This window comes from Rana temporaria, chromosome 11, assembly GCF_905171775.1.
Source record: "Rana temporaria chromosome 11, aRanTem1.1, whole genome shotgun sequence".
Classification (NCBI taxonomy): domain Eukaryota; kingdom Metazoa; phylum Chordata; class Amphibia; order Anura; family Ranidae; genus Rana; species Rana temporaria.
Window position 1 is genome coordinate 87,517,466 of NC_053499.1, and position 26,689 is coordinate 87,544,154.

Sequence of the window (26,689 nt, forward strand, 5' to 3'; positions counted from 1 at the left end):
CAAAACCCAGAAATATATGGAGTAGAAGTAGGAGAAGAGGAGCATAAACTGGCTGCTTTTGCCGATGACGTTTTGTTTTTTATATGTAGCCCAAGAGTCACCCTTCCAAATTTAATAGCTACCTTAAGACAATATGGGGAGGTCTCCAACTTCAAAATGAATACAGCGAAAACGGAAATCTTGAATGTCAATATCCACAAAGAGGAAGAACAATACTTGCGGAAAAAATATAGCTTCTCATGGCAGAAAGAGATAAATTATCTGGGCATTAAATTGGCAAATACCCTAAAAATTTTTTATAGAATAAATTATATCCCTCTGCTCGACGAAATAAAAAAGGAAATTAAAAATATTTATAATAGACCTATTTCGTGGTTCGGAAGGATTAATGTTGCGAAAATGATTTTAATTCCTAAAATCATATACAAATTTCAAATGCTACCAATTTATCTACCTCCACCATATGTTAAAATACTTAATTCCCTTATTATGAATTATATTTGGAACAACAAAAAACATAGGATCTCGGCCCAAACTTTAAAACGGGCCAAAGATAAGGGGGGCCTAGCGGTTCCAGACATTAGAATGTATTATAACGCTTCGGTTCTCTCAAGGGTTATAGAATGGGCTAAAGAGTCACAGGATAAAAGATGGATAAGTATTGAATGTTCACTAGCTAGAGCACAGTTAGGGAGATTGATTTGGAACCCACCAAAATTTAGATATATACACACGTCAGCACATGCAATCACACACAACGCGTTGAGGATCTGGGAGAGAGTACACAAACAATTAAAAACAAAATACAATTCGCCTTTTATAGATCTAAAAGAAAATAAATATTTTGCACCAGGGACAAGGGAAGTAGGTGGTAATTGGATAGAAAACAGAGTTCAGTTAAAAGATATAACACTACAAGGTAAAATAATGACATTTCACGAAATTAAACACATGATAGATTTTATGATGCTTGACGAGTGGAGGTACCTGCAGTTGTCATCATTCGTCAAACATCTTCCACACCCTATACGGTCACGGGAGGAGTACACCATATTGGAACAAATGTGTGGCACCAAAAGTTCAAAAGGAAATATCTCTAAAATATATAAATATTTGCAAAAAATGGACGAGACGGATACGTTAAAATACATTCAAAAGTGGGAAAGAGACCTGAATGTTCCAAGGGGAAAGATAACTATAGGAAGAATCTTGAATTTAACTCACACCTCGGCGGTTGATGTAAGAACCGCGGAAATGAACTTTAAATGCCTGACGCGAAGGTACGCTACCCCAGACAAAATGGGTAAATTCAGAGAAGGAGAGTCAGAGGAATGCTGGAGAGGATGTGGGCATAGGGGAACAATGGCACATTTGTGGTGGAATTGCCCAAAGATAAAAATTTATTGGAAAAAAATCCTGTCCCTGATAAAAACCATAACTAAAAAAGAAGTAGAAGAAAACCCATGGGTAGTTCTTTTTCATGGGGGGGAGGGGTCAGTTAAAGAATATAAAGCCTCACTGATCCCCCACTTGTTGAACGCGGCGAAACGCTTGATCCCGCTAAAATGGAGGGAGTCGGATACCCCACAAATGTGGGAGTGGATCGACTCGGTTGAGGATACATATAGGAGGGAGAAAATAAAATTTGGTACAGATAAAAATAAGCAGGAATGCAAGGGCAGCTGGGTTTCTTGGTTAGAATTCAAAAAATCTTGGAGTTTTGCAGAAAACCTGAAAGAGGATTAGAGAAACAGTCGGAATAAAGGGAATAGTTTCTTCAGGTGGAGTCGTGAGATGGTCGGGGGGGGTGGGGGGGGGGGGTGGGGAGAGGGGATTATATATATGTTTTTTTTTTTTGGCCCACTGAGGATAAATACATGTAGTAACTCGGTCTTTGTGTTTAACGCCTTAGTCCCAAGTAGAGGGACAATGAAATGGTAGGCATAATTAATAAAAAAAAAAAAAAAAAAGGGGAAATGAGATATAAAAAGCAGAACAACATGCATAAAAACATGCATATAAACCACAAATGATGCAAAACCGGAAGTAGAGACAGAATTATGAATAAAATCATGAGCAAGTCTCTTGCTGGGGTTAGTCTGAAGTGGAAAAAAAGAAAAAAAAAAAAAGAAAAAAAAAAAAAAAAAAAAAAACTGGGGTGGAGACAAAATAACGAATGCCCGAGATGCAAAGATAAAGGGGATCTAATTCACATGGTCTGGAAGTGCCCCAAACTTTACGACTATTGGGTAGAAATAATAGAGAGGATAAACGAGGTATTTGGAACATCCCTCAATCCAGTGGCCAGGACCTGTCTTCTGGGGTGTATAGAAGATATAAGGGCACCTCAGGGCAGCTTGGAAGCTATATTGAGGTGCCTTTTCCAGGCACAAAAAACGATAGCCCAAAAATCGCAGGCGCAGACCCCCCCCGTCGGTAGATAACTGGTTAGCGACTATGAACCTAACAATTTCAAATGAGAGAGTATATTTTACTAGACAGGGGAACCATGGGAAATTCACTAGCATATGGGGGCCGTGGCAGAGGGCGGTCTGGAACATATGACGATGGCACTTGAGGAAGTGACTCCAGGGTAAAGCGCCCCCCCTCCTCCCTCTCCCGTTAGAAGGGATTGTCACCTATTGCGGCGGGAGCAGGGTTGATGGGTGCTCTAATGGGAATCGGCGATATAGGGCAGGTGACCACAATCATCGACAAAAGAGACAAGGGTAGAGGACGGCCACCCCCTCTCTTCTGATCTCGCCTGTCCGCTCAACGGATTAAATAATGGGGTAGTACGCTCCCTTAGGTAGTTGGGGGGAGGGTGGGAGTTTGGATATAGGGTTAGAAGACTTAGAAGATATCAGGTACATCTGATTATACAGGCTAAGAATATGCTTAGTACTGATTGTAGTATGTTGTTTTCCTTTTCTTTTACCTGTTTGTATAATGCTAGATGGTTACCTGTTAAAATAATTGTCTGATGTACAAGTCATCTTAAAATCAAATAAAAAGAAATTAAAGTAAAAAAAGAGCACTGAGGGGCAGAAAGAACAGGGGTTGAGAGCACGGGGGCTGGAGAGTACAAAGATTAGGGTGGAATGGAGAGCACTGGGGAGTGGAGAGCAATGGGGGAGCTTGAGAGCACACCAGTGGGGGCCAGAAAAATCAGGGGTGGAAAGTATGGGGTGCTGGAGCGCACTATGGGGGGCGGAGAGCACTGGCGCGGTGTTAGAGAACATGGGTGAGGACAAAATGCAGGGGGATCGGAGTCCACTGGTGGGGTTGGAGAGCACATGGGTGGGGGAAAAATGCAGGGGGAGTGGAGAGTACAGGGGTGGGGAGCGGAGAGTGCTGGGGGGAGCCAAAAAGAACAGGGGTGGAGATCACTAGAGGGCTGGAGAGCGATGGGTGGAGCTTGTGAGCACTGGGGGGGGGGCAGAAAGAGCACAGGGGCAGGGGTGGAGACCACGGGGGGAACAGGGGTGGAGAGCACTGGGGGGGGGGAACAAGGGTGGAGAGCACTGGGGGGAGGGAACAGTGTTGGAGAGCACTGGGGGGGTACGGGGGTGGAGAGCACTGGGGGGGAGAGGGGTGGAGAGCACTGGGGGGGGGGCAGGGTGGAGAGCAGTTGGGGGGGGACAGGGGTGGAGAGCACTGGGGGGCAGAACAGGGGTGGAGAGCACTGAGGGGGGAGAACAGGGGTGGAGAGAACTGGGGGGGAGAACAGGGGTGGAGAGCACTGGATGGTGGCTGAAGGATGGGGAGAGCTGGGGGGGGGGCAGAAAGAAAAGGGGTGGTGAGAACTCTGGGGGGGCTGGAGAGTGTGGTGGGGGAGGAGAACACTGGGGGGGGGTTCAAGCATAACTCGATAGGAGGAGAAGCAGGGTGGATGCATATAGAGGAAATTAGCTTTCTATATTTCTCCATACAGCCGCGGAATGCTTGATTCTCCTCCTCTCCCTCCTGCAAGCATTCAGCGGCTGTATGGAGGAATATAGAAAGCTAATTTCCTCTGTATGCAGCCCCCTGCCGAATGCGATCCTCCTATTGGGCACATAGGGTGAACTGTGCGGCGGGCATGAGTTCCTGTGTATCATCAATGAGCTGGCTGGCTGCCTGGGTCTGTGTTTGTCGGTGATGCTGTGGCACGGTCCCGCCCCCCTAGACCAGCTCGTGTGATAGTAGATAGAATCAGTGTTCAGCCTATCACATGAGTCGGTCTAGGGGGGCGGGACCGTGCCACAGCATCATCGCCGAACACAGACCCAGGCAGCCAGCTCCGTGATGATACACAGGAGCAGGAGCGAGGGGACAGGGAGCACTGCAGCACCGCAGCTGAAACCGACCGCAGGACAGGCAGCCTACCAGGAGATCTCTGGAATTGGGAAAGATAATATGGATTCCAAAACAATATAGAGGCTTCTCTAGAGAGATTCCATTAATAACAAAAGAAACCCTAAGAATATGGGATAGAGTATGTAAAATAAAGAAGTGGCAGTATAACAATCCGTTGATGCCGCTCACGGGTACGGACTACTTCCCGCCAGGAAAGGGGGGTGGGCTGTATCTGCGGTGGGCAACATTAAAATGGTCGGATACATTAAAATTGAAAGATATATTGAAAGGTAACATCTTATGCTCAATCCCAGAAATACGTATTTACTTTAGATATATGGAGGTATAGACAAGTCCAACACTTTGTAAATTCCCTACCGAAACCCTTGCGATCCATGAGGGAGTTAAATCCATGGGAAAAAATTGGTAGAACAAGGTGGAATGGGAAAACAGGGGATATCGAACATATATAGGGTTTTGATACCTTTAAGAGGACCGGAGACATTGAAAATATTAGAAAGTTGGGAATTAGAATTAAATCAAACAGGGGGGGTGGCTTGAACATGGCCGAGTGAGGAAGCAGTTCTCCAGAGCTCCTCACATGCTGCAGCTTAATTAGCCTGATCCGGCGGATCCATTGCTTCCAGACGGGTCCCAACGGTATGTCCCAGCTCCGGAGAGTCTCCTCCCGAACCAAGACTATTTCGGCGGCGGACTTCAGCCACGCAGCGGAATGTCCAAGATGGCGGCCGGGAGAGGCAAGGGGACAGATGCCACAGGGAAGAACGCACCCAAATCTCCACCGCAGTTGCAGCACAGAGGGTCTCCCATCCTGATGCCACAACTGTTAAGGAACTCGACCCCCCCTGACTCAGTGGCCTCGTTAGGCCTGAACTCAGATACCCCTGACTTAATGGGGGACCGGGACTTAAGGCAGCATATCCTGTCTCTCCCCAACAGAGAGGACCTGGATCGCTTTGCCACTAGGGTGGAGAAGGCCTTCAAGCAGGATATTGAGCAGCTGAAAACAGACACTACTAGAGTTGAGCGGACACCTGGATGTTCGGGTTCGGACCCGAACCCGGACTTTGAAAAAAAAGTTTGGGTTTGGGACCGAACCCGGACTTTGACCCGAACCCGAACCCCATTGAAGTCAATGGGGACCCGGACTTTTGACTACAAAAATGTCTCTAAAAAACTAAGGGAAAGGGCTGGAGGGCTGCAAATGGCAGCAAAATGTCGGGAAGAGCATGGCAAGTACTCTGGAAATAAATGTGGATAGGGAAATAATTTAAAATAACATAAAAAAAATTAAAATAAAAAATATAATGATTTTTGACCTTTGAGGACGAGGTCCATACAGTTTTGTTCAAAATTATTGAACCCCCCAATGCTGTAAAGGGTTTTAGGGAATTTAGTGTACATTTGTAATTGTATTCAGAATGAAATCCTACAAGGACTTCATAAAGAACCATATGCAACTAATATGACATCAATTGGTTTTGTAATACAGTAGTAAATGCAAAATTCAAGGCAATGGGCACTGTTGAAACGCTGTAGATGGGGTGTGTTTCCGCGCCAAACTAAGGTAAGTATATAACATTTTTCACTAGTAAGAATTAATTAGATACTTAGTGACAGGCTGCTCCTCTGTGACAAAACATATACAGAAATATATTGTGCAATAAAATCAATAGTGGGGGAAGAGGGCGCTAGTATAAAAATGATACCTGAATTGGGGTGTCCTTGGGCAGGGGGCCCCAATGGTATAAGTGGAAAATTAGAAAAAATATAATGTTAAACACTCGAGTGACTAAGCAATTTGTACATAAATAGTGACTCAGCTAAATCGTGTGCAATACCAGATAATACAACACTGAATTATATACAACAAAGTCGCTGGTGCAACCAGTGAAAGGTGCAAAAACACTTAAGCGATAGTGCGTCTCATAAGTGATAGCTCAAAAACGTAAGTAACCGAAATAAAGAGAAAAAAACAGTCCAGGTGTAATTGGTTGACCAATCCAGAAGATAATTAAATCATGCAAAAAAATCTTGAGTGCTGCTGCAGCCACCACCAATAGAACATTTGCACCCGAAGTGATCTTGCCAAAGAAAAGGCTTACCAAAGGTAGTGGACCCCTTTCGCAAGAATTGGGTCTAATGAGCTGAGCAGGTATTAGTGCCTGCACACTGTTCACCAACGTTCAGACTGCGGATCTTATGCCAGTGGTGTCAGGAATCCATCCAAAAAAATATCAACAGAGTAAGAAGCTATAGTGCATTAACTTTTATTTTAAAACACATGGATAAAACACGCTGATTGGCCCCTTACTTGGAGAGTGCCTGCCCGGCACTAGGACTGCATGCGTCTAACAGGACCACAACTCAATCTCGTGGGTTGCTGTGTGGAGAGGCGCGTAGGTTGTGTGCAGTGGCGTGCGGGATCAGCTGGTGTGCTAGAAAGTCAGACTAGCCTCCGACAATTGTTTCGTGGAATTACCACGTCATCAGGGGGGCGTGTCTGACCGCCGGGGATTCTGGTTTATGTAGGCAAAGGAGAGCCAATCCGGACTCGTGGTGGGCGTGTACTGCTGACGCATGCACTCCTACTGGCACGCATCAAGCCCCACATCTAGTGGCTCAATTGGATACATCATTCCAGCGCACAACAGAATACTTGCAATATTTAAAAATATTTAAATATATATATATATTACGGTCCCTAGATTCAACCAGCCTATTGGATTAATATTCACACATACTATATGAAGTTCTTATGTTGTGTTGTTGGCCATATCAGACTGCTGTAATACTAACGATAAAAAGCATCATTTTATAAAATAGGTTAAACATCTAACATATTATAAATTCTTTATATCTTGACATCTAGCCAATATTTGGAATTCCATTCAATATATAGTTGTTCGATGTTTCTGGACAATTAAAAAGGAAACAAAAGGGAAGAAGGCATCCATTATGAAGAATACTTGACATTGGGGATATTACTGCCATCTTGTGGATTAAAAATAAATTGTTCTAAAAGAATTACAAAATAATTTATACATTGTAGATTAACCATCCTATGGTGAGAAGGTGATCCTACACATGTGTAATGCAGGTCTCCCTATTGAGGGATGTATCAATGGGACCCCAAAAAATTAGGACATTAATTGAATTTTTATATGAATATTGGAATAGGATCTGAAACTATATGGTCATAGAAAAAAAAGAAAAAAAAGCCCATCAATCGTTTGCTAAAAAGCAGTTCAGATCCAATTCGATATTCAACCCTGTGGGGTGCATGGTCCTCATTCTGTGTATCAACATGGTTTCGTTTTGGGATATGCTCCGGGTCATATGTGTTCCCCTCCAATGTTTGGATACTTTGTCAATACCATAAAAAGTACATAAAGTGGGATCACTATTGTGGTGACTGGTGAAATGCCTTGACACACTGTGGTTTGGGAAATCGTTGCGAATATTGGCTAAGTGCTCATTAATTCGTGTTCGCAATTTGCGTGTCGTTCTCCCCACATATTGTAGTGGGCAAGAGCATTCAACCACATAAGTTACATGGTCTGAGTCGCATGTTATGAGGGGTTTGATTTTGAAATTTTCCCCTGTCACATGCGATTTAAATTGTGTACGTTTCCTTGGGGCGGGGCGCTGGCTTTCCGTGTCATTTTGCAGGCCTTACATCTGGTGCAATAATGGAACCCTGGTATATCGAGAAAGGTTAGTGTTTTTTTAGGCGGATCGGGCACATTACATGCCACTTTGTTTCTCAAACCTGGGGCTCTCCGATAAATAAATTGTGGAGTGTCAGAGATGCAACCTTGGAGATCTTGATCTTTTAACAGGATGGACCAGTATTTTTTGTATATGTTTTCAACTTGTCTATACTGTTATTGTACCCTGAGATGAGTGCCACTTCTCTGTGTTCTTTCTTTTTTTCTCTGGTTTGCAGAAGAGACTGTCTTTCTATCTGGGAGACTTGTTTTTAAACATTGTTTAATGTTTTCTTAGTGTAGCCTTTTTCTATGAATTTGGCCGTAAGTTGTTCTCCTTGTACTTGATAGTCTTGATCCGTGGTGCAGTTTCTTTTGAGTCTCATATATTGGCCTTTGGGGATAGCTCCTAGCCATCGCGGGTGGTGGCAGCTTGATGTCGGTACGAAACCATTGCGATCTGTTGGATTGAAATATGTGAGGGTCTCTAAACTATTTTCCCTTTTTTTAATGGTTAGATCAAGATAGTTAATTAACGAATCGCTGATTTCAGCTGCAAATTTGAGCCCATATCTGTTTTGGTTCATATAGATGACATATTGACGTAGGTCTAACTCAGAGCCCACCCAAAAGATGATCACGTCATCTATGTACCTTTTGTAGAATTTGAGTGCCTTGTGTCTCTGGTGGAAAATGTTCTCATATTCCCATTTGTTCAGGACAATATTGGCTACGCTAGGTGCATAGCGAGCACCCATGGCTACTCCGCCCACTTGGGTATAATAATGTTCGTTGGCCCAAAAATAATTATTTGTCATGGCTAGCTCCAAACCTTGTAGGATATAATTAATTTGATCTATTTTTAGTTTCCCATCATCATTTAAGGCCCATCTAATTGCTTCAATGGCATCTTGATGTTGGATGTTTGTATAAAGGGACTCAATGTCTACTGTAGCCATAATGGTCGATTCTTGGATTTCTACCTTTTGGATGTCCACTATCAAATCTCGACTGTCTTTAAGGTACAAGGGGCTCATTCGTACTAGCGGTTTTAAGAAAGTATCTAGATACTCTCCTACTCTGGAGAATAATGACCCGATCCCACTTATAATGGGTCTTCCGGGGGGTTTCTCTAGGTTCTTGTGAATTTTGGGTACCGTATATAGTACTGGTACTCGAGGTGCATGAGTAACTAAATACTTTGCTTCTTGCGATGTAAGTATTTCTTTGGTAAGTCCTATATTCACCCAAGCGGAGAGTTCCTCCTTAAGTCTTGGGATTGGATCTCCTTTCATGCATTTATATGTTTTCGTATCTTCCAATTGTGATTGCATCTCACTGTAGTAGTACCTGCGATCAAGGATGACCAGTCCTCCTCCCTTATCCGCAGGTCTCACTACATTTTGCTTATTTTTTTCCAAGGATTTGATACCTTTTTTGAGGTTCACATTCCTGCTTGTTGTTGAAATAGGTAATTCCCTAATTTCGTCTTGCACCATCTTGCGGAACACTTCGATATGATGGTTATTTCCTTTTTGGGGATTAAACACTGATTGATTTCTCAGTCCACTATGTACATATGGTTCCGGGGGTTTCTCTACTTCTAATATATTTTGATTTGCAAAATGTTTTTTGATGTTAAGCTTACGAATATGTTTTTCCACATCGATATACAGCTCAAATGTGTCCAATTCTTTACTGGGGGCGAACTTTAGACCTTTCTGTAACACTTCTAATTCTTGCTCTGTGAGGTCTACACCTGCCAGGTTGTATATTCCCTCATTTAGTAATTTCTTCTCCTTTTTTTTCTCCCTCTTCCACGTCGGCCTCTTTTTCTAATTCTTCTTTGGTAGATTGGGGCGATTTCTGTGGAATTCGGTATGTGTCCTTCCCCCCTCTCCCCCCCCCCCCCTGGTATGGAGTATGATTGGGACCTGGTCTTCCCCTAAAGTGGCCCTCCTCTCGGGGGCCTGGGTGGATAAGGATATCTATAGGGATCATAGTAATAGGGATCAGGTCCCCTATGCTCAAGTGGGGCATAGTGATTGTAGGTATCCACTGGGTACTGGTAGGGATACTGACCCGGGTTGGGGTAACTGGAAGACTTAGTTGGACCTCCTTGTGATTTAGGGCCTTGTTTGGCTGTTTTTTTCTTCACAGGTTCTTTGGTTGGGGTACTTGATACCTGTGTGGTTTTTAGTAAAGGTACCACTACAGGAAGAAGTGTGGGTTCGCTTTCTAGTGTGGATTCTGGAGATGTACTTGGACTAGTGGTGGTTTGCCACTTGTAAACTTTATTATTTTCATAGTCTTTAATGTCTCTCTGAAATTTCTTAAGTTTTTTATTCTTAATTTCCCCATCGTATTTCATTAGATGTGCATTTAAAAGTTGCGACTTGGCTAGATAATCTCCATTGGTTTTAAGTGGTTCCATTTTTATTTTGAGTTCTGCGATTTTGTTTTCTAAAGTTACATTCTTAATCTTACGTCTCCTAATCATAAGTTGTAATAACTTTTGTTTACATGCGTTGAAGAACTGATACCATTCTTCAGCCATCTGGGGACTGTCTAACCCATCATTGGGCGTGACGTCCCACCTGACCCTACGTGGTGTGATGTTTTTAGAAATGTACATTTCAAGTGTAGCTGTGCCCCACCATAGTCGGATACGCTTTTCCATGTCAAATCGGAGCTGTTAAAAACTTTTTTCTAGATCTATAAGGGGACTAGGATGTTCTTTGAAGATGTCGTCCAAATTAATGGGACGATCCTTCAAAAAGTCAAAAACATCCAAACTAAGGTAAGTATATAAAATTATTCACTAGTGAGAATTAATTAGATACTTAGTGACAGGCTGCTCCTCTGTGACAAAACATATACAGAAATATATTGTGCAATAAAATCAATAGTGGGGGAAGAGGGCGCTAGTATAAAAATGATACCTGAATTGGAGTGTCCTTGGGCAGGGGGCCCCAATGGTATAAGTGGAAAATTAGAAAAAATATAATGTTAAACACTCGAGTGACTAAGCAATTTGTACATAAATAGTGACTCAGCTAAATCGTGTGCAATACCAGATAATACAACACTGTATTATATACAACAAAGTCGCTGGTGCAACCAGTGAAAGGTGCAAAAACACTTAAGCGATAATCTGGGGCCCCAGATGATGTCAATTTATGACGAAACGTGCGTCGGGAAGGTAGCGTGCTGACGCAAGACGTTTTTTCGTTCCGAGTGGACGGGCGTTCGATTGAGCCGGCCGGCTTCTATCTGTTTTTATCTTCGTTCTGTAAGTGTAACTTTTTATTATTAAAGCAACTATGTCAACGTACTTCACCATGTGGGCAATATCATTCTTTTTATGTATCTACTGACCACACTGTACCGGAGGATCTTAGGATATATCACTACTGCTCAGGATCCCAAAGGCCCTGGCTAGGGGTTTAGCCGCATGCTTGTACTGCACTATGCTCTGGTAAGCCTCCCATCTATAGGGTGTTTGGTGGTAGTGGTCCCTTGAGTCACATTTAATTCTCATATGTGCTGGTCCTGTTGTACTTCACCATTGAGTTTTTCTTGTGACACGCTGTAATCCTGCGGATTCGTTTTGGAAAGTCTCAGCATCCATCTCCTCTTATCCCCCTGCGAGGATCATCAAAAGGCCCTGGCTGGGGTTTGCAGCCGCAAGTTTTTATTGCTTGCCATCTGGTAAGCCTCCATCCTTTTTTACTTATTTTAGTGGTGTTGGTCATCACATATGCTTTCACCCTATGAACTTATATTCAACACTTGATGAACTCATTTATATATATCTTCATAGATACACAAGGACTGAATTTTCAGCCTACATTCATGTGTCCTATCTTCTTTTGAATTTTGGGGCTTTTTCAATTTTATATACCATTCTTCTTTGTATCAATTGATTGTTTAGCTTAAGCTTCAGCGTGTGCAAGGTACCATGAATTCTCTTCAGTACCAGGAGATATTGGATGACAATGTGATGCAGTCCGTCACAAACCTGAGGCTTGGGAGACGTTGGACCTTTCAACAGGACAGTGATCTCAAGCATACCTCCAACTCCACTAGAGCATGGTTGCAGATTAAAGGCTGGAACATTTTGGAGTGGCCATCGCAGTCACCAGACTTAAATCCGATTGAGAACCTTTGGTGGGACTTAAAGAAAGCAGTTGCAGTGCACAAGCCTAAGAATGTGACTGAAGGTGGAAGCGGCGGTGGAGGAGGAGGAGGTAGCCAACACAGCAGGTTTTGGTTTTTAATTGATTTATTTTTTAAATTAGAGTAAACCCCAAAATAGTGAGACAGATCTAGGGTTGCTACCTCATCCCTTTAAACCTGAACACAGAGTTACACAGGTTCTGGGGCTAATTTGATGTCGATAAGGCACCAAGTGAGTTTAATTAGCAGCACCTTAATCAGCCAGAGAACCTGTGTAATTAATATGTTTTTGCTTTGAAAGGGATGAGATGGCAACCCTAGAAAGCTCAGAAAAAAAACAATGGCTGGGTAAGGCCGGCCCGGTGTTTATTCTGCACAAGGTACGGACAACTCCTCTGGGATCCATGCCTGGTTCATTTTAATGAACGTGAGCTTGTCCACATTGGATCTGGACAGGCGGCTGCGATTGTCTGTGATAACGCCCCCTGCCGTGCTAAATACACGTTCAGACAATACACTGGCCGCAGGGCAGGCCAGCACCTCCAAGGTGTAAAGGGCAAGCTCAGGCCATGTGCCCAATTTGGAGACCCAGAAGTTTAAGGGGGCATAGCCGTCATTCAGTACGTGTAGGGGTGTGCTCACATACTGCTCCACCATGTTGCTGAAATGCTGCCTCCTGCTAAAACGTTCCATATCAGCTGGTGGTGCTGTTTGTTGTGGCGTGCTGACAAAGCTTTTCCACATTTCGGCCATGCTAACCCTGCCTTCTGAGGTGCTGGCGGTGCCCCTGCTGTGTTGGCGACCTCTTCCTCCTCCTCTGCCTTCGCCTTCTGCTTCCACTGTGGCCCCGCTGCCAGGTGGGAATTGCACCAGCAGCGCGTCCAACAGCGTGCGCTTGTACTCGCGCATCTTGCGTTCACGCTCCAGTGAGGGGATTAAGGACGGTACATTGTCCTTGTAACGTGGATCCAGCAGCGTGGCCACCCAGTAATCAGCACCTGTTATAATATGCGAAACACGCCGGTCGTTGCGGAGACACTGCAGCATGTAATTGCTCATGTGTGCCAGGCTGCCCAGAGGCAACGAAAAGCTGTCCTCTGTGGGAGGTGTATCATCTGTGTCCTCTGTATCCCCCCCAGCCACGCACCAGTAATGGCCATGAGCTGGTATGGATGCCATCCTGCTGTGAACATGGTTCCTCCTCCTCCTCCATGTATTCCTCCTCCTCATCCTCCACCGCGTCATCCTCCAGAACTGTGCCCTTCCTAGACAATTGTGTACCTGGCCTTTGTTGGTGCACGAACCCACCCTCTGAGCCACTTGTGAATGACTGCCCTGAAAGCCTTGCAAATGATCCCGATTCCTCCTCCTCTTCCTCCTGTGCCACATCCTCTTCCATCATCGCCCGTAGCGTTTTTTCAAGGAGGCATAGAAGTGGGATAGTCACGCTGAGAGCGGCGTCATTGGCACTGGCCATGTTGGTGGAGTACTCAAAACAGCGCAACAAGGCACACAGGTCTCGCATGGAGGCCCAGTTATTGGTGGTAAAGTGGTTCTGTTCCGCAGAGCGACTCACGCGTGCGTGCTGCAGCTGGAACTCCACTATCGCCTGCTGCTGCTCGCACAGTCTGGCCAGCATGTGCAAGGTGGAGTTCCACCTTGTGGGCACATCACATATGAGGCGGTGAGCGGGAAGGCCGAAGTTACGCTGCAGCGCTGCCAGGCGAGCAGCAGGGTGAGAACGCCGAAAGTGCGCACAGACGGCCCACACTTTCTGCAGCAGCTGTGGCATATTGGGGTAATTTCTCAGGAAACTCTGCACCACCAAATTCAGCACATGCGCCAGGCAAGGAATGTGCGTCAAACCGGCTAGGCCCAGAGCTGCTACGAGATTTCGCCCGTTATCGCACACCACCAGGCCCGGCTTGAGGCTCACTGACGCCAACCACTCATCGGTCTGTTGTTCCATGTCCCTCTACAACTCCTGCGCGGTGTGTGGTTTTTCCCCCAAACAGGAAAGTTTTAAAACTGCCTGCTGGCGTTTACCCATGGCTGTGCTGAAGTTGGTGGTGAGTTTGTTACGCTGACTGGATGAGGAGGCGGTAGAGGATGAGGAAGCGGAGTAGAAGGAGTTAGGAACAGGAGGCAAACTGAAGCGCCCTGCAATCCTCGGTGGTGGAAGGACATGCGCCAAACTGCTATCCGCCTCAGGCCCAGCCGCCACTGCATTTACCCAGTGCGCTGTTAGGGAGATATAACGTCCCTGACCGTGCTTACTGGTCCACGTATCCGTAGTTAGGTGGACCTTGCCACAGATGGCGTTGCGCAGTGCACAGCTGATTTTGTCCCCCACTTGGTTGTGCAGGGAAGGGATGGCTCGCCTGGAAAAGTAGTGGTGGCTGGGCACGACATACTGTGGGACAGCCAATGCCATCAGGCTTTTAAAACTCTGCGTCTCCACCAGACGGAATGACAGCATTTCAAAGGCCAGTAATTTTGAAATGCTGGCATTCAGGGCCAGGGATCGTGGGTGGGTAGAGGGGTACTTCCTCTTACGCTCCAGTGTTTGGGAGATGGAGAGCTGAATGCTTCCATGGGACATTGTGGAGATGTTTGGTGACCCAGGTGGTAGTGTTGCTTGCCGGTTCTCTAATTGAGGGGTGGCAGGTGGCACTGTCACTACGGAGGTGGATGAAGAGGCAGAGAGGCCCGAGACTGATGCAGAAGAGGAAGCAGGAGGAGCCAGAGACCTTTCTTGTTTTTTGCGGTGTCTACTCCACTGCAGCTCGTGCTTTGCACTTAGATGCCTGGTCATGCAGGTTGTGCTCAGGTTGAGAACGTTTATGCCTCGCTTCAGGCTCTGATTGCACAATGTGCAAACCACGCGTGTCTTGTCATCAGCACATTGTGTGTAGAACTGCCACGCTAGGGAACTCCTTGGACCTGGCTTTGGTGTGCTCGGTTCCTTGCTGCGTTGGGCAGTAGCAGGCGTACTATCTAGGGGACAGACGCTCTGCTTTGGCACCCTGCTCCCTCTTCTGCTGTGCTGGTGGCTCTGTGCGACCACCGCCTCTTCCTCCGAACTACATGGGTCACCTGCATGAGGTTGATTCCATGTCGGGTCGAGGACCTCATCGTCCTCCACATCATCTTCCACCCAGTCTTCACCACTGCCCTCCTTGTCAGTCTGCACAATTGCAAAAGCACCAGCAGTTGGCAACTGTGTTTCATCATCATCATGCAAGACGTGCTGTGATGGTCCCCCCATGAACTCATCCTGAAATATAAGTGGTTGGGCATCGGTGCACTCAATCTCTTCCCCTTCTGGGGCTGGGCTAGGTGGATGGCCCTGGGAACACATACTAACAGACTCATCAAAAAGAAGAAGAGACTGCTGCATGCTTTGGGGCTCAGACTGCTTGGCTGATTTGCAAGGGGGTGAGGTGAAAGACTGATGGTGGATATCGGCTGCAGGCGCCAACTCTGAACTTTCAGCACAAGACTGGTTGGAAAACGATGTGAAGGAACTGGAGGCACTGTCAGCAACCCAATCTACTACCGCCTGTTGTGCTCCTGGCCTCAACATTCGTAGAGCTGGATTAGGCCCAACCAAATACCGCTGCAGGCTCTGTCGGCTACTCGCACCTGAGAAAGGTGTTTCACTTGTGCTTGTAGCTGGCACAGATCGACCACGTCCTCTCCCTGTAACAGGAGCTCCACCAGCAGCACCACGACCGCGGCCACGTCGCTTATTTGAGGTTTTCCTTATATTTCTCAAATTTAGGGTCTTGCTCTAATTTTGAGAAATTTTAAATACAAAAATAGTGTAAGCTGGTGAAATAGGCAGAGATTCAGCTATATATTTCTCTACCTATAGCAAGAGGCAGGAACACAGCCCTAAACAATGTACTGGCGGAGTGCTGGTGAAATGGGCAGAGATTCACCTATATATTTCTCAAATTAAGGCCGGAATCACACTAGTGCGTTGCTTTTTTGAGCTGCGTTGTCGTTGCAGATTTCTCTAGAGGGTGTTCTGCAGATCAACTGCGGTTTAGCTGCAGATCAGGTGCGAATTTGGAGACCTGGGAGAACTTCCGGGTGAGAGGAGAGTGGGGGAGAATTGTATTGAGCTGAATGAGAGAAACTCCTGCAGAGAACTGAACACATGTGCGAATTAGATGCGTACCCATAGAAGATAATGGGACTGAATTCGCACCTGAGCCGCACCGCAAGACAAAAAAACCGCATGCGGTTTGGAGGCAATACGCAGTGCGAATGCATCGCACATATGTGAACCAGCCTCATTGAAAACAATGTATTTTGAAATGTCCTGCGAATTAGATGCGGTTTAAACCGCACTCAATTCGCATAGGTGTGAACCTAGCCTCAGGGTCTTGCCCTAGTTTTGAGAAATTTTAAATACAAAAATAGTGTAAGCTGGTGAAATAGGCAGAGATTCACCTATATATTTCTCTACCTATAGCAAGAAGCAGGAACCCAGCCCTAAACAATTTACTGCACAGACAGTATATCACAGGGGAGAGGTGCAGTGCTGTTGAAATATTCAGAGTCACCTATAGATTTCTGACTGCCCCTATAGGAAAATTGCAGGAACCTGTCCCTGAACTATGTACTTGACAGAAAAACACAGTATATCCTGCAATGCACACTGGGATATGTACACGGATGGCGCATGCGCCGTTCTTAAACGCCAATCACGTTGGGTCACAGTTAATCAACATAAAACACACCCCCCACATCCTCATTTGAATTCGGCGCGCTTACGCCGGCCTATTCACGCTACACCGCCGTAACTAAGCAGGCAAGTACTTTGTGAATACAGTACTTGCCTAGCTAACTTATGGCGGCGTAGTGTAAATACGATACGCTACGCAACAAAGATGCGGCGGTCTATTTGAATCCACCTACTATTGTTAGAAATTAGGCCTAAAATATATTAACCTCTTCCATACAGGGCTTTTATACACACCTCCATACCGGGCCTATTCTGGCACTTCTCTCTTACATGTACAAATCATCATTTTTTTGCTAGAAAATTACGCAGAACCCCCAAACATTATATATGTTTTTTTAGCAGACACCCTAGGGAATAAAACGACGGTCATTGAAACCTTTTATTCTGCATTGTATTTGCGCAATCATTTTTCAAATGCCTTTTTTTTGGAAAAAAATAGTTTCATGAATTAAAAAAAAATATAACAAAACAGTAAAGTTAGCCCAATTTTTTTGTAAAATATGAAAGATTATGTTACACCGAGTAAATAGATACCTAACATGTCACGCTTTAAAATTGCGCACACTCATGGAATGGCGCCAAACTTCGGTACTTAAAAATCTCCATAGGCAACGCTTTGAAAATTTTTACAGGTTACCAGTTTAGATTTACAGAGGAGATCTAGTGCTAGAATTGTTGCTGGCACTCTAGCGCACGCGGCGATACCTCACATATGTGGTTTAAACGGCGTTTACATATGTCGGCGGGACTTGCGTGTGCGTTCGCTTCTGCACGCAAGCTACTGGGGACAGGGGCGTTAAAAAAAAAAAATTATTTCTTTTTTTTTTTTTTACATATTTATTTCTTTTTTTACACTTTTTTATTTTATTTTTTTTATTATCACTTTTATTCCTATTACAAGGAATGTAAACATCCCTTGTAATAGGAATGTGTGTGACAGGTACTCTTTATGGAGAGATGCAGGGTCAATAAGACCCCACATCTCTCCTCCAGGCTGGAAAGCATGAAATCAGTGAAAAAAAATTCACCGATCTCATGTTTACCGTTGCTTAGCAGCTGCAATTGCGGCTTTGTTTACTTACGGGGACCCGGGCGTGACGTCATCACATCGCGCCCGGGTCCTCCGACGGTCATAGAGATGACTGGTGACCATCTGGTCGCCAGTCATCTCTATGCTTCCTGCGAGCGCCGGACGATTCGTTCTCCGGGCCCCCGATGGCACGGGAGAGCCCGGAGAAGCACCGGATGGCGGCGGGAGGGGGGGGGATGTCCCCTCCCGCCGCCTGTAAGAACGATCTAGCGGCGGAACCGCCGCTATGATCGTTCTTACGTTGTGCAGAATCGCCGGCACAAGAGAAGGATATCTGAATGATGCCTCTAGCTGCAGGCATCATTCAGATATCCCCCCCACAAAGCCCAGGACGTCATATGACGTCCACTCTGAACGGCAGAGGTTCTTTGTGGACGTCATTTTACTATGGGCCGGTAGGGAAGTGGTTAACTTTTTGAGCATAAAGCACTATGATCACTTAGAAGATGGGAATTCGAGGAGGGTTTCTTCTTTAATGAGGGGGGGGGGAATTATAATTTTTTTTATTATATAGGTTCAATACCTTCATATTAATAGGCTTGGATTAGGAGCCTTCTTAAATTAATATAGGTACATCTCATAATCACTAGATATTAACTGTTTTAGTAAAAGCACTTGCACTATAAAATTATTTGTTCCCTTTCTCCGCCTGCCCCCTTTTCTCTCTTTTTTTTTTCTTTCGGATAGGTATATGTATTTAGGCATTAGGCTTCGATAAGGAACCTTCTTATATTATCTTGGGTTTATATTCTTAACACTGGATATTGATTGTTTTAGTGAACCACCTGCACCTGGAATTTTTAAATCCCTTGCCTCTTATAGGGGGAGGGGGAGAGGACCATTTTTTTTTTTTTGCAAGATTTAAAGTGGAGTTCCACCCACTTTTTTAAGTCCTCTGCATCCCAAGCTGCTCTGGGGGCTTAAAACGAATTGGCATATATATATATATATATATATTTTTTTTTTTTCTAAAACTCAGTTTTATCTGCTCCTCACTGTATTATGTGGCCCGGCTGAGCACCTTATCTCCTCTCTGCAATGCCTCCTGGGAGATGTTTGTCTTCAATCCTAGGAGGCAATAGTCATGCCGAATGCAGAGAGAGGAGCTGAGAGATTTCAGAGTGATGTTGGGGTGACTGGGACACGGGGTGGGCGAGACCCAGAAGACAGCAGCTATCAAACACCAGCCAATGGGATGTAATCTGGGCGGGCCGCTACGTGTATGTGCCTCCACCCACTTTCTTAAACAGCCCAATCATTAGCTGGTGTTTAATAGCTGCAGGGTGGGAGTCCCGCCCACCCCCGACATCACTTCTTACAGCTAGTCTCTGCATTCAGTTACATATAGTGCAACTGAATGGGACAAAACGGCTCAGTGTGAAACTGCCAGTGACACCAGCCAGTGCCAACCAGTGAAACCAGCCAGTGCCATCTGCCAGTGACACCAGCCAGTGCCATCTGCCAGTGACACCAATCAGTGCCAACCATTGACACCAGCCAGTGCCATCTGCCAGTGACACCAATCAGTGACACCAGCCAGTGCCACCTGCCATTCAATGCGATGTGCTGGGGGCAATGCGGTGTGCTGGGGCAATGTGATGCGCGATGTTATGGTGACAATGTGCTGTGCTGGGGGAAGGAGGAACTCCGCACAGCACAGGGATGGTGGGAACCCCTCATAATGGGGCACAGCAGGTGTACAGACCCAGGAACTCAGCACAGCACAGGGATGGTGGGAACCCCTCATAATGGGCAGAGCGGGTGTACAGACTCGGGAACTCAGCACAGCACAGGGATGGTGGGAACCCCTCATAATGGGCACAGCAGGTGTACAGACCCAGGAACTCAGCACAGGGATGGTGGGAACCCCTCATAATGAGCACAGCAGAAGTACAGCTCCAGGAACTCGACACAGCACAGGGATGGTGGGAATACCTCATAATGAGCACAGCACAGGGATGGTGGGAACCCCTCATAATGAGCACAACACAGGGATGGTGGGAACCCCTCATAATGAGCACAGCAGGGGTACAAACCTAGCAACTCAGCACAGCACAGGGATGGTGGGAACACCTCATAATGGGGCACAATGGGTGTACAGACCTGAGAACTCAGCACAGGGATGGTGGGAACTCCTCATAATGGGGCACAGCGGGTGTACAGCCTCGGGAACTCGGCACAGGGATGGTGGGAAGCCCTCATAATGAGCACAGCAGAAGTATAGCCCCAGGAACTCAGCACAGCACAGGGATGGTAGGAACCCCTCCTAATGAGCACAGCAGAAGTACAGCCCCAGGAAGTCAGCACAGCACAGGGATTGTGGGAACCCCTCATAAGGAGCACAGAACTACAGCCCCAGGAACTCAGCACAGGGATGGTGGGAACCCCTCATAATGAGCACAGCAGAAGTACAGCCCCAGGAACTCGGCACAGCACAGGGATGGTGGGAACCCCTCATAATGAGCACAGCAGAAGTACAGCCCCAGGAACACAGCACAGGGATGGTGGGAACCCCTCATAATGAGCACAGCACAGGGATGTTGGGAACCTCTCATAATGAGCACAGCAGATACTATTAGTCCTCTTTAAGCGTCCAGATTTTTAAATTCATTATAACGAATGTTGGTAATTGTTACAAAAAGTGAACGAATCTAACGAAAATTGAGTTTCGGGCACGAAATAACAGCTAATGCGAAACTAAACGAATATATTGACGGTGCACATGTTTAGTATATGTATACACACACACCACAAGATACATATATAACAAGAGTTGTTATGTAGATATATCTGCACAGAAACAAATGATTTAGTATATTTACTGGTTCCTGGAGGGAGGAGAAGTTTGCATAGATAGGGGACGGAAACTTCCTCTGACACTCCTGTTGCTATGGAAACCTGACCTGAAACCTATTACATTGCTTGTGCAGCACTGAGCATGTGCGAGATCTGCAAGGCTGAAATCCAGGAAGTCATAGTCTGGCTTCATGATGCCCACACTTAAGATGGCCACAGTCTATTTCTAGTTTATAATCTAAATGCTGTAACAACTTAACAAAACGGACCTTAGTTTACAGACTAACTTTACTAGAATACATTAAGCTTGTGTATTACAGGGGTATTTATATTTAAAAAGTGAAATTGTGGCCGGAGCTCCACTTTAAGTAATTATGCACTGGCACCGTTGGGAGGATTGATTTTTAAATACACTTCAGGTTGAAGGTGGGAGAGGGGGATTTTGCCATCTCTCCCCCCCCTTTTTATTTTTGTTCTTTTTCCCTCCCCTCTCCCTGGATCTACTCAGCTTTTGTCTCCCTGCCTTTCTTCTCTCCTCCTCTTCCTATTCTGCTGAATTCTTAAATCGGCTGATATAGACCAGGGGAATATCTGCGGGGGTATATTTTAAAAAAGAAGAGTAGTTTTTATAGTAAGATCACTACCAACATTGCCTGAATATTTTAATGCTTGGGGTATACTGAGACCATTTTTGTTGTTTGTGTTTTATGTAGGTGTGGTTTAAGTTTATATGAACTGTAATGTTGAAAAAGACTAATAAAGAAATAATTATAAAAAAAAAAGAAGATTCCGACAAGAAAACCGTGGATTTTTTTCCGACAGAATTTTGGCTCAAATTGAGTTGCATACACACGGTCACACAAAATTCCAACCGCCAAGAAAGCGGTGACATACAACACTACAACGAGCCGAGAAAAATTAAGTTCAATGATTTCAAGCATGCATCGAATTGATTCCGAGCATGCATGTTTTTTGCACGTCGGAATTGCATACAGACGATCAGAATTTCTCACAAGAACTTTTCCCGTCTGAAAATTTGAGAACCAGCTCTCAAATTTTTGCTGTTGGAAATTACAACAGAAAATGTCCGATGGAGAATACACACGGTCGGAATTTCCGACCAAAAGCTCACATCAAACTTTTCTTATCGGAAATTCCGACCGTGTGTGTACGTGGCATTATAGTTTTCCTGTGGACAGATTCTCCCACCTGAGCTGTGGATCTCTGCAGCTCTTCCAGAGTTACCATGGATCTCTTGGCTGCTTCTCTGATTAATGCTCTCCTTGCCTGGCTTGTCAGTTTAGGGGGACGGCCATCTCTTTTGCAGTTTGCAGTTGAGCCAGCTTTCCATTTTCGATTGATGGATTGACCAGTGCTCTGTGGGATGTTCAAAGCTTGGGATCGGTTTTTTATAACCTAACCCTGCTTTAAACTTTTCTATAACTTTATCCCTGACCTGTCTGGTGTGTTCCTTGGCTTTCATGATGTTTGTTCACTAAGAAAGGGCTTCCCATAAAATCTGGATTTATACCGATATTAAATTTCACACAGGTGGACTCTAATTACAAATTAGATGACTTCTGAATAATTGGTTTCATGCTTTTCAGACATTTATTTGGAAAAAACATTTATCATTTCCTTCCACTTCACAATTATGTGCCACTTTGTGTTGGTCTATCACATAAAATACATTGATATTTTTGGTTGCAACATGACAAATTGTGGAAGAGTTCAAGGGGTATATATATATATATATATAAAAATAGTACAGTGAGGTGTACAAATATCCAAGAGCCCAGGGTAATTTAATGACAATTGATACATAGCAGAATAAAGCCAATGCGTTAGAGAGACTCCCCCTCTCTATTTGTCCTGTTTAAAATTATCAAAAGTAAAAGAAAATCCCAAATTTTAGGTTGTCCCCAGAAAAGTAACAGAGGGGAAATCTTCCAATGGGACACTAGTTCTGGTGACCTGGGGTCCCCAAGAATTTTCCTTATTTTTCTGGAATTTCCTCTCATTTTCTGTTTGGCTATGGGACAGGAAGTGAAGGGAAATCTCTGCAATCTGACAAGGGTTATAACCCTCCCTTGCTCTATCCAAAATTAAAAATGTTTTGCCTATTCTACCTTAAGGTTTTTCACCTTAATGCATTCTATGCATTAAAGGATCACTAAAGGAAAATATTTTTTAGCTAAATAGCTTCCTTTACCTTACTGCAGTCCTGGTTTTGTGTCCTCATTGTTCGTTTTTGCTTTGAAGTTGCTGTAATTCTGGTCTGATCTCCACACTTCCTGCTTGTCTGGCTCCTTATGAAAAATCTCATTACAGCTTTTCACTGTGGTCCAAGCTGTGTGTCTAAAATCCTCAGAACCAATCAGATTCATTTTAAAAACAAAACACTGCCCTGGATGTGTTTGTTTTTGTTCTGTGTCTCTCTCTACTTCACAGAAACATGAAACCAGTTTAAAAGTGAAAGTGAAACTAGAGGCACATTATACGATTGATTTTTATCTATTTTTAAAAGGAATCAGTTAACTTTTATGTTTCTATACCCTGTAAACAGTAATTTCAGCAAAACATTTTTTTTCCTTTAGTGACCCTTTAAGATGAAAAACCTGTGCTGCTGCACTTCCCTGCCCCCCCCCTTTTTTTCTTACCTGATCCAATCCAGCGATGTGCACGACCGCAGCGGCTTCAGCTGTCGCTCTCCTCATTGGACAGATTGATAGCTGTGACCTGCTGTCTGTGTCAATAGACGCAGCAGCAGGACTCGATAGCACGCCTGCATGGGTGCCCCCACGGAAAGCAGCTTTTTATGGGGGCATCTGATGAAGAGGATGGGCTTGGAGCTCCTGCAGGGCACCCCAGAAGCACCTCTTGTTCCATAGGTGCAACAGGAAGTTACAAGACAGAAGGCCTAAGCCTTCCCTACTCTATTAAAAAAAAAATAATAGGGGATTAGGAACAAGAGATGAGCTGCCTCTGCACCTCCCTAGTACCCATCAAATAAGATGGCCTAAATGGCCAATAAAGAAGTAGGAGACAGATCAAAGCACAATTATGACTTCTCTTGCCCCTAATTGAAGGACAAGGGTTTGGGGATGCCAGAACACTCTGGAAGTAATTTACATATGACTTTAGGCACAAGAATGCATCTGTTCTAATGACCCATGCCACTTTAACAGGTAAGATGAGCCTACAGGTTTTCTTGAAGAGTATGTGTGTGTAATATATATATATATATATATTTGATAAATTATAAGTACTGTACCTATACATATTTGAGATCGTCATTCTAAACCATCAGCATTTTGAGCTCAGCACAATAAAATAAACGTTCCCCAGAACACTATTTGTTACCCCAGCATTTTGCAATTTGCTTCTGGCTTCTCCATTTTCAGTGACAGTTCCCTGAACTTTCAGCCTTCACAAGAATAAAGTTAACAGTGGAGTCTGGAGTCAGTTTGTTAGCTTGGAGGAGGGAGAGCTTTCCCACCGTAGGATATGTGGTTGTAGATTTCTGTAGAAGGACACTGTAGGGAGACACAACTGTAGTCCCTGCATGCCCAGTGTGGCTCCATAGGATGCTGCAAGAGAAGATGCCACCCTGAAACAGAAAACTTGGGATGACAATCATGTCACCAGCTTAAACTGGAACACAGGCAAGTATTACAAGATAAAGAAGCTTCCTAGTAAGTGATTAAACCAGCTGCTGAAAGTGAAGGTTTAATATGACTTTCATGAAACCTGAAAAAAACATGGAGGCTGTCATTGCCCATAACTCCTTCAAATGTTACTTACCTGTCCTTCTTGATGATATAACGTACTTTATGGGTCACTGACCTGGAACAAGTATGAGAATTACTAGCTCCAATATTGTTCATTGAACACCTTTTCTGTGTTAGTGACTCAAAAAGAATTAAAATCCATTGGATCAGAATGATAAGTAATGATCAATACAATTTCAAAAGGCATACCGTATTGAGTAAACGATTTTCTTTTTAACATTTATTTTCTACACATTTTGGCAAAGCACACCAAAGTTGACATTAACAGCTTGCCATAGAATTGCTTTAAATTAAAAGTAAACCTAAAGTACAAACACCTTTTATTTGAAACGGCTTTATACATGTGAAAAAGTTTCAAAAACAAAACAAAAAAGAAGGAGAAAAAAAAAAAAAAAAAAGGGAGATTCTGTGATACCATAAGAAAAGTTTGAATCCTTGCTGCCAACACCTCCCATACAATCAATTGGATTGTACGAGTCTTCGAAACAGTCACATTCATCCAGTACATTATACGATAAAAAAGAATTGTCTGTGCTAAGCAGATGATGATTGTCACAAAAATGTGGCCAACTTAAGATTTTTTCTTAGCAGCATTTAAAACTTTATCTTTCTGTCGTATTTCCTCCCTCAGTTTTACCTCTGTGATTCGTAAATGTCTGATGCTGGACTTCATCTCTTTCATTTTGACCTCCATAAGGGCTATAATGTCCCGCTGTTCATTGAGCTTTCTCAGAAGCTCCTCTGTGGTGGTGCTGGAGGACATGGAATAAGAATGGTCAGCGAATTGCGGAGATGGGTAATATTCGGCCATGGGATGATAAGTTTCTTCTCCCACGACTACCACTTGGAGTTGCTGATGAGAAGTAGCTGGAGAAAAAGCGTCTGCTCCTTCAGAATCCAGCTTGACAGTGAGATTCACTGGGTTTGATTCCGCATGGACTGTGACAGGAGGAGACACGTCTGCACCGCTCATCTCTGCCCCCATGCCAGGTGATGCGCCTATTAGCATCATCTCAGCACCGCTAGCTGTCAGCTCCAGCACCTCCTGCTCCTGTCCTGGCAGTGACGTCACCAGAACCGCTGTGGAATAATTGGGCTGATGTCTCTTGTTGCTTTTGTCTCCCGGGCTGCCCCTGCGAGGTCTCTTCTCGTTTACTCCCCGAAGAGGAAATATTGTCGGCACCCTGATGCTGTACGACTTGCGCCCACCGTGGAAGTGAAGGCTACACACCCGGTGTCCGTTGGTGGGCTGAAAAGTATTAAAGCAGCCTGTCACTCCAGCCCGAGACACGTTCTTCAGCCACATGTGTCGCAGCTCCGGATCTTTGGGAAATGTATAAAAGTGCAGACCTTTGTCGCGATGGGAATTGCTATAGCAACCCGGAACACAGCAGGTGAAGCCAGGCATCACTGCAACTGCAGGACCGAACGAGGGACCCAATAAGACGTACAACGGAAACTACATATCCCAGAACACCATCAACTTCCGGTGCGAGAGAGGCGTTCTACGTCATATACGGCAAGTTTCCAGCGGACTTGTTATCGCGAGATTAAGTTACCACCAGCGCGGGATCGTGCCTATTTGAAAAGAGATTATTTTTGCGGAGTTCCGGATAACAGGTAGGTTCAGGACGTCTTATTGAATGCTGTTGTTGTGTTATGTATTATGGTATGTTATGTCGGCTTTTTACGTATCAATTTAACTGATAGTTTCAGCTTTAAAAGCACCATTGGTGGGTTTTTGGCTACAAGTTTATGTAACACTATGACCACTCACTACCTGTCAGTGAACAACAATGATTATCTAGTTACTGTGGCACCTGGAAGTGGGCGGAGGGTAAGTGAGCATGTTATCCCTGGCTCAGACATGGTGGGGGTTAGGAGTACTAGGGGGTCAGAGCAAAACTATTACTCATCGCAGGTTAGTAGCGCATGGTTTTCTTTTTTAACCACTTGAAGACCAGGAATTTTCTGGCACTCTTTGGTTTACATTACATTTTTGCTAGAA

The 26,689-nt window shown here is 44.7% G+C and overlaps 2 protein-coding genes across 7 annotated transcripts in view; one reads left to right on the top strand and one right to left on the bottom strand.

The window, feature by feature from the left end:
• Positions 1-24,886: 24,886 nt before the first annotated feature.
• THAP11 (THAP domain containing 11) lies at positions 24,887-26,103 on the bottom strand. Its single transcript, XM_040328759.1, has one exon. The coding sequence runs from the start codon at positions 26,087-26,089 to the stop codon at positions 25,253-25,255; it is 837 nt and encodes a 278-aa protein (XP_040184693.1). The 5' UTR covers positions 26,090-26,103; the 3' UTR covers positions 24,887-25,252.
• A 121-nt stretch (positions 26,104-26,224) lies between these two features.
• The window catches only part of CENPT (centromere protein T), an 803,389-nt gene continuing 802,924 nt past the window's right edge, over positions 26,225-26,689 (top strand). For 4 of the 6 annotated variants that reach the window (XM_040328752.1, XM_040328754.1, XM_040328755.1 and 1 more), the window contains exon 1: positions 26,306-26,350. In XM_040328752.1, coding sequence (XP_040184686.1) covers positions 26,325-26,350 — 26 coding nt within the window. In that variant the 5' untranslated portion in view covers positions 26,306-26,324. The other 2 variants (XM_040328753.1, XM_040328757.1) reach the window with 2 other exon arrangements.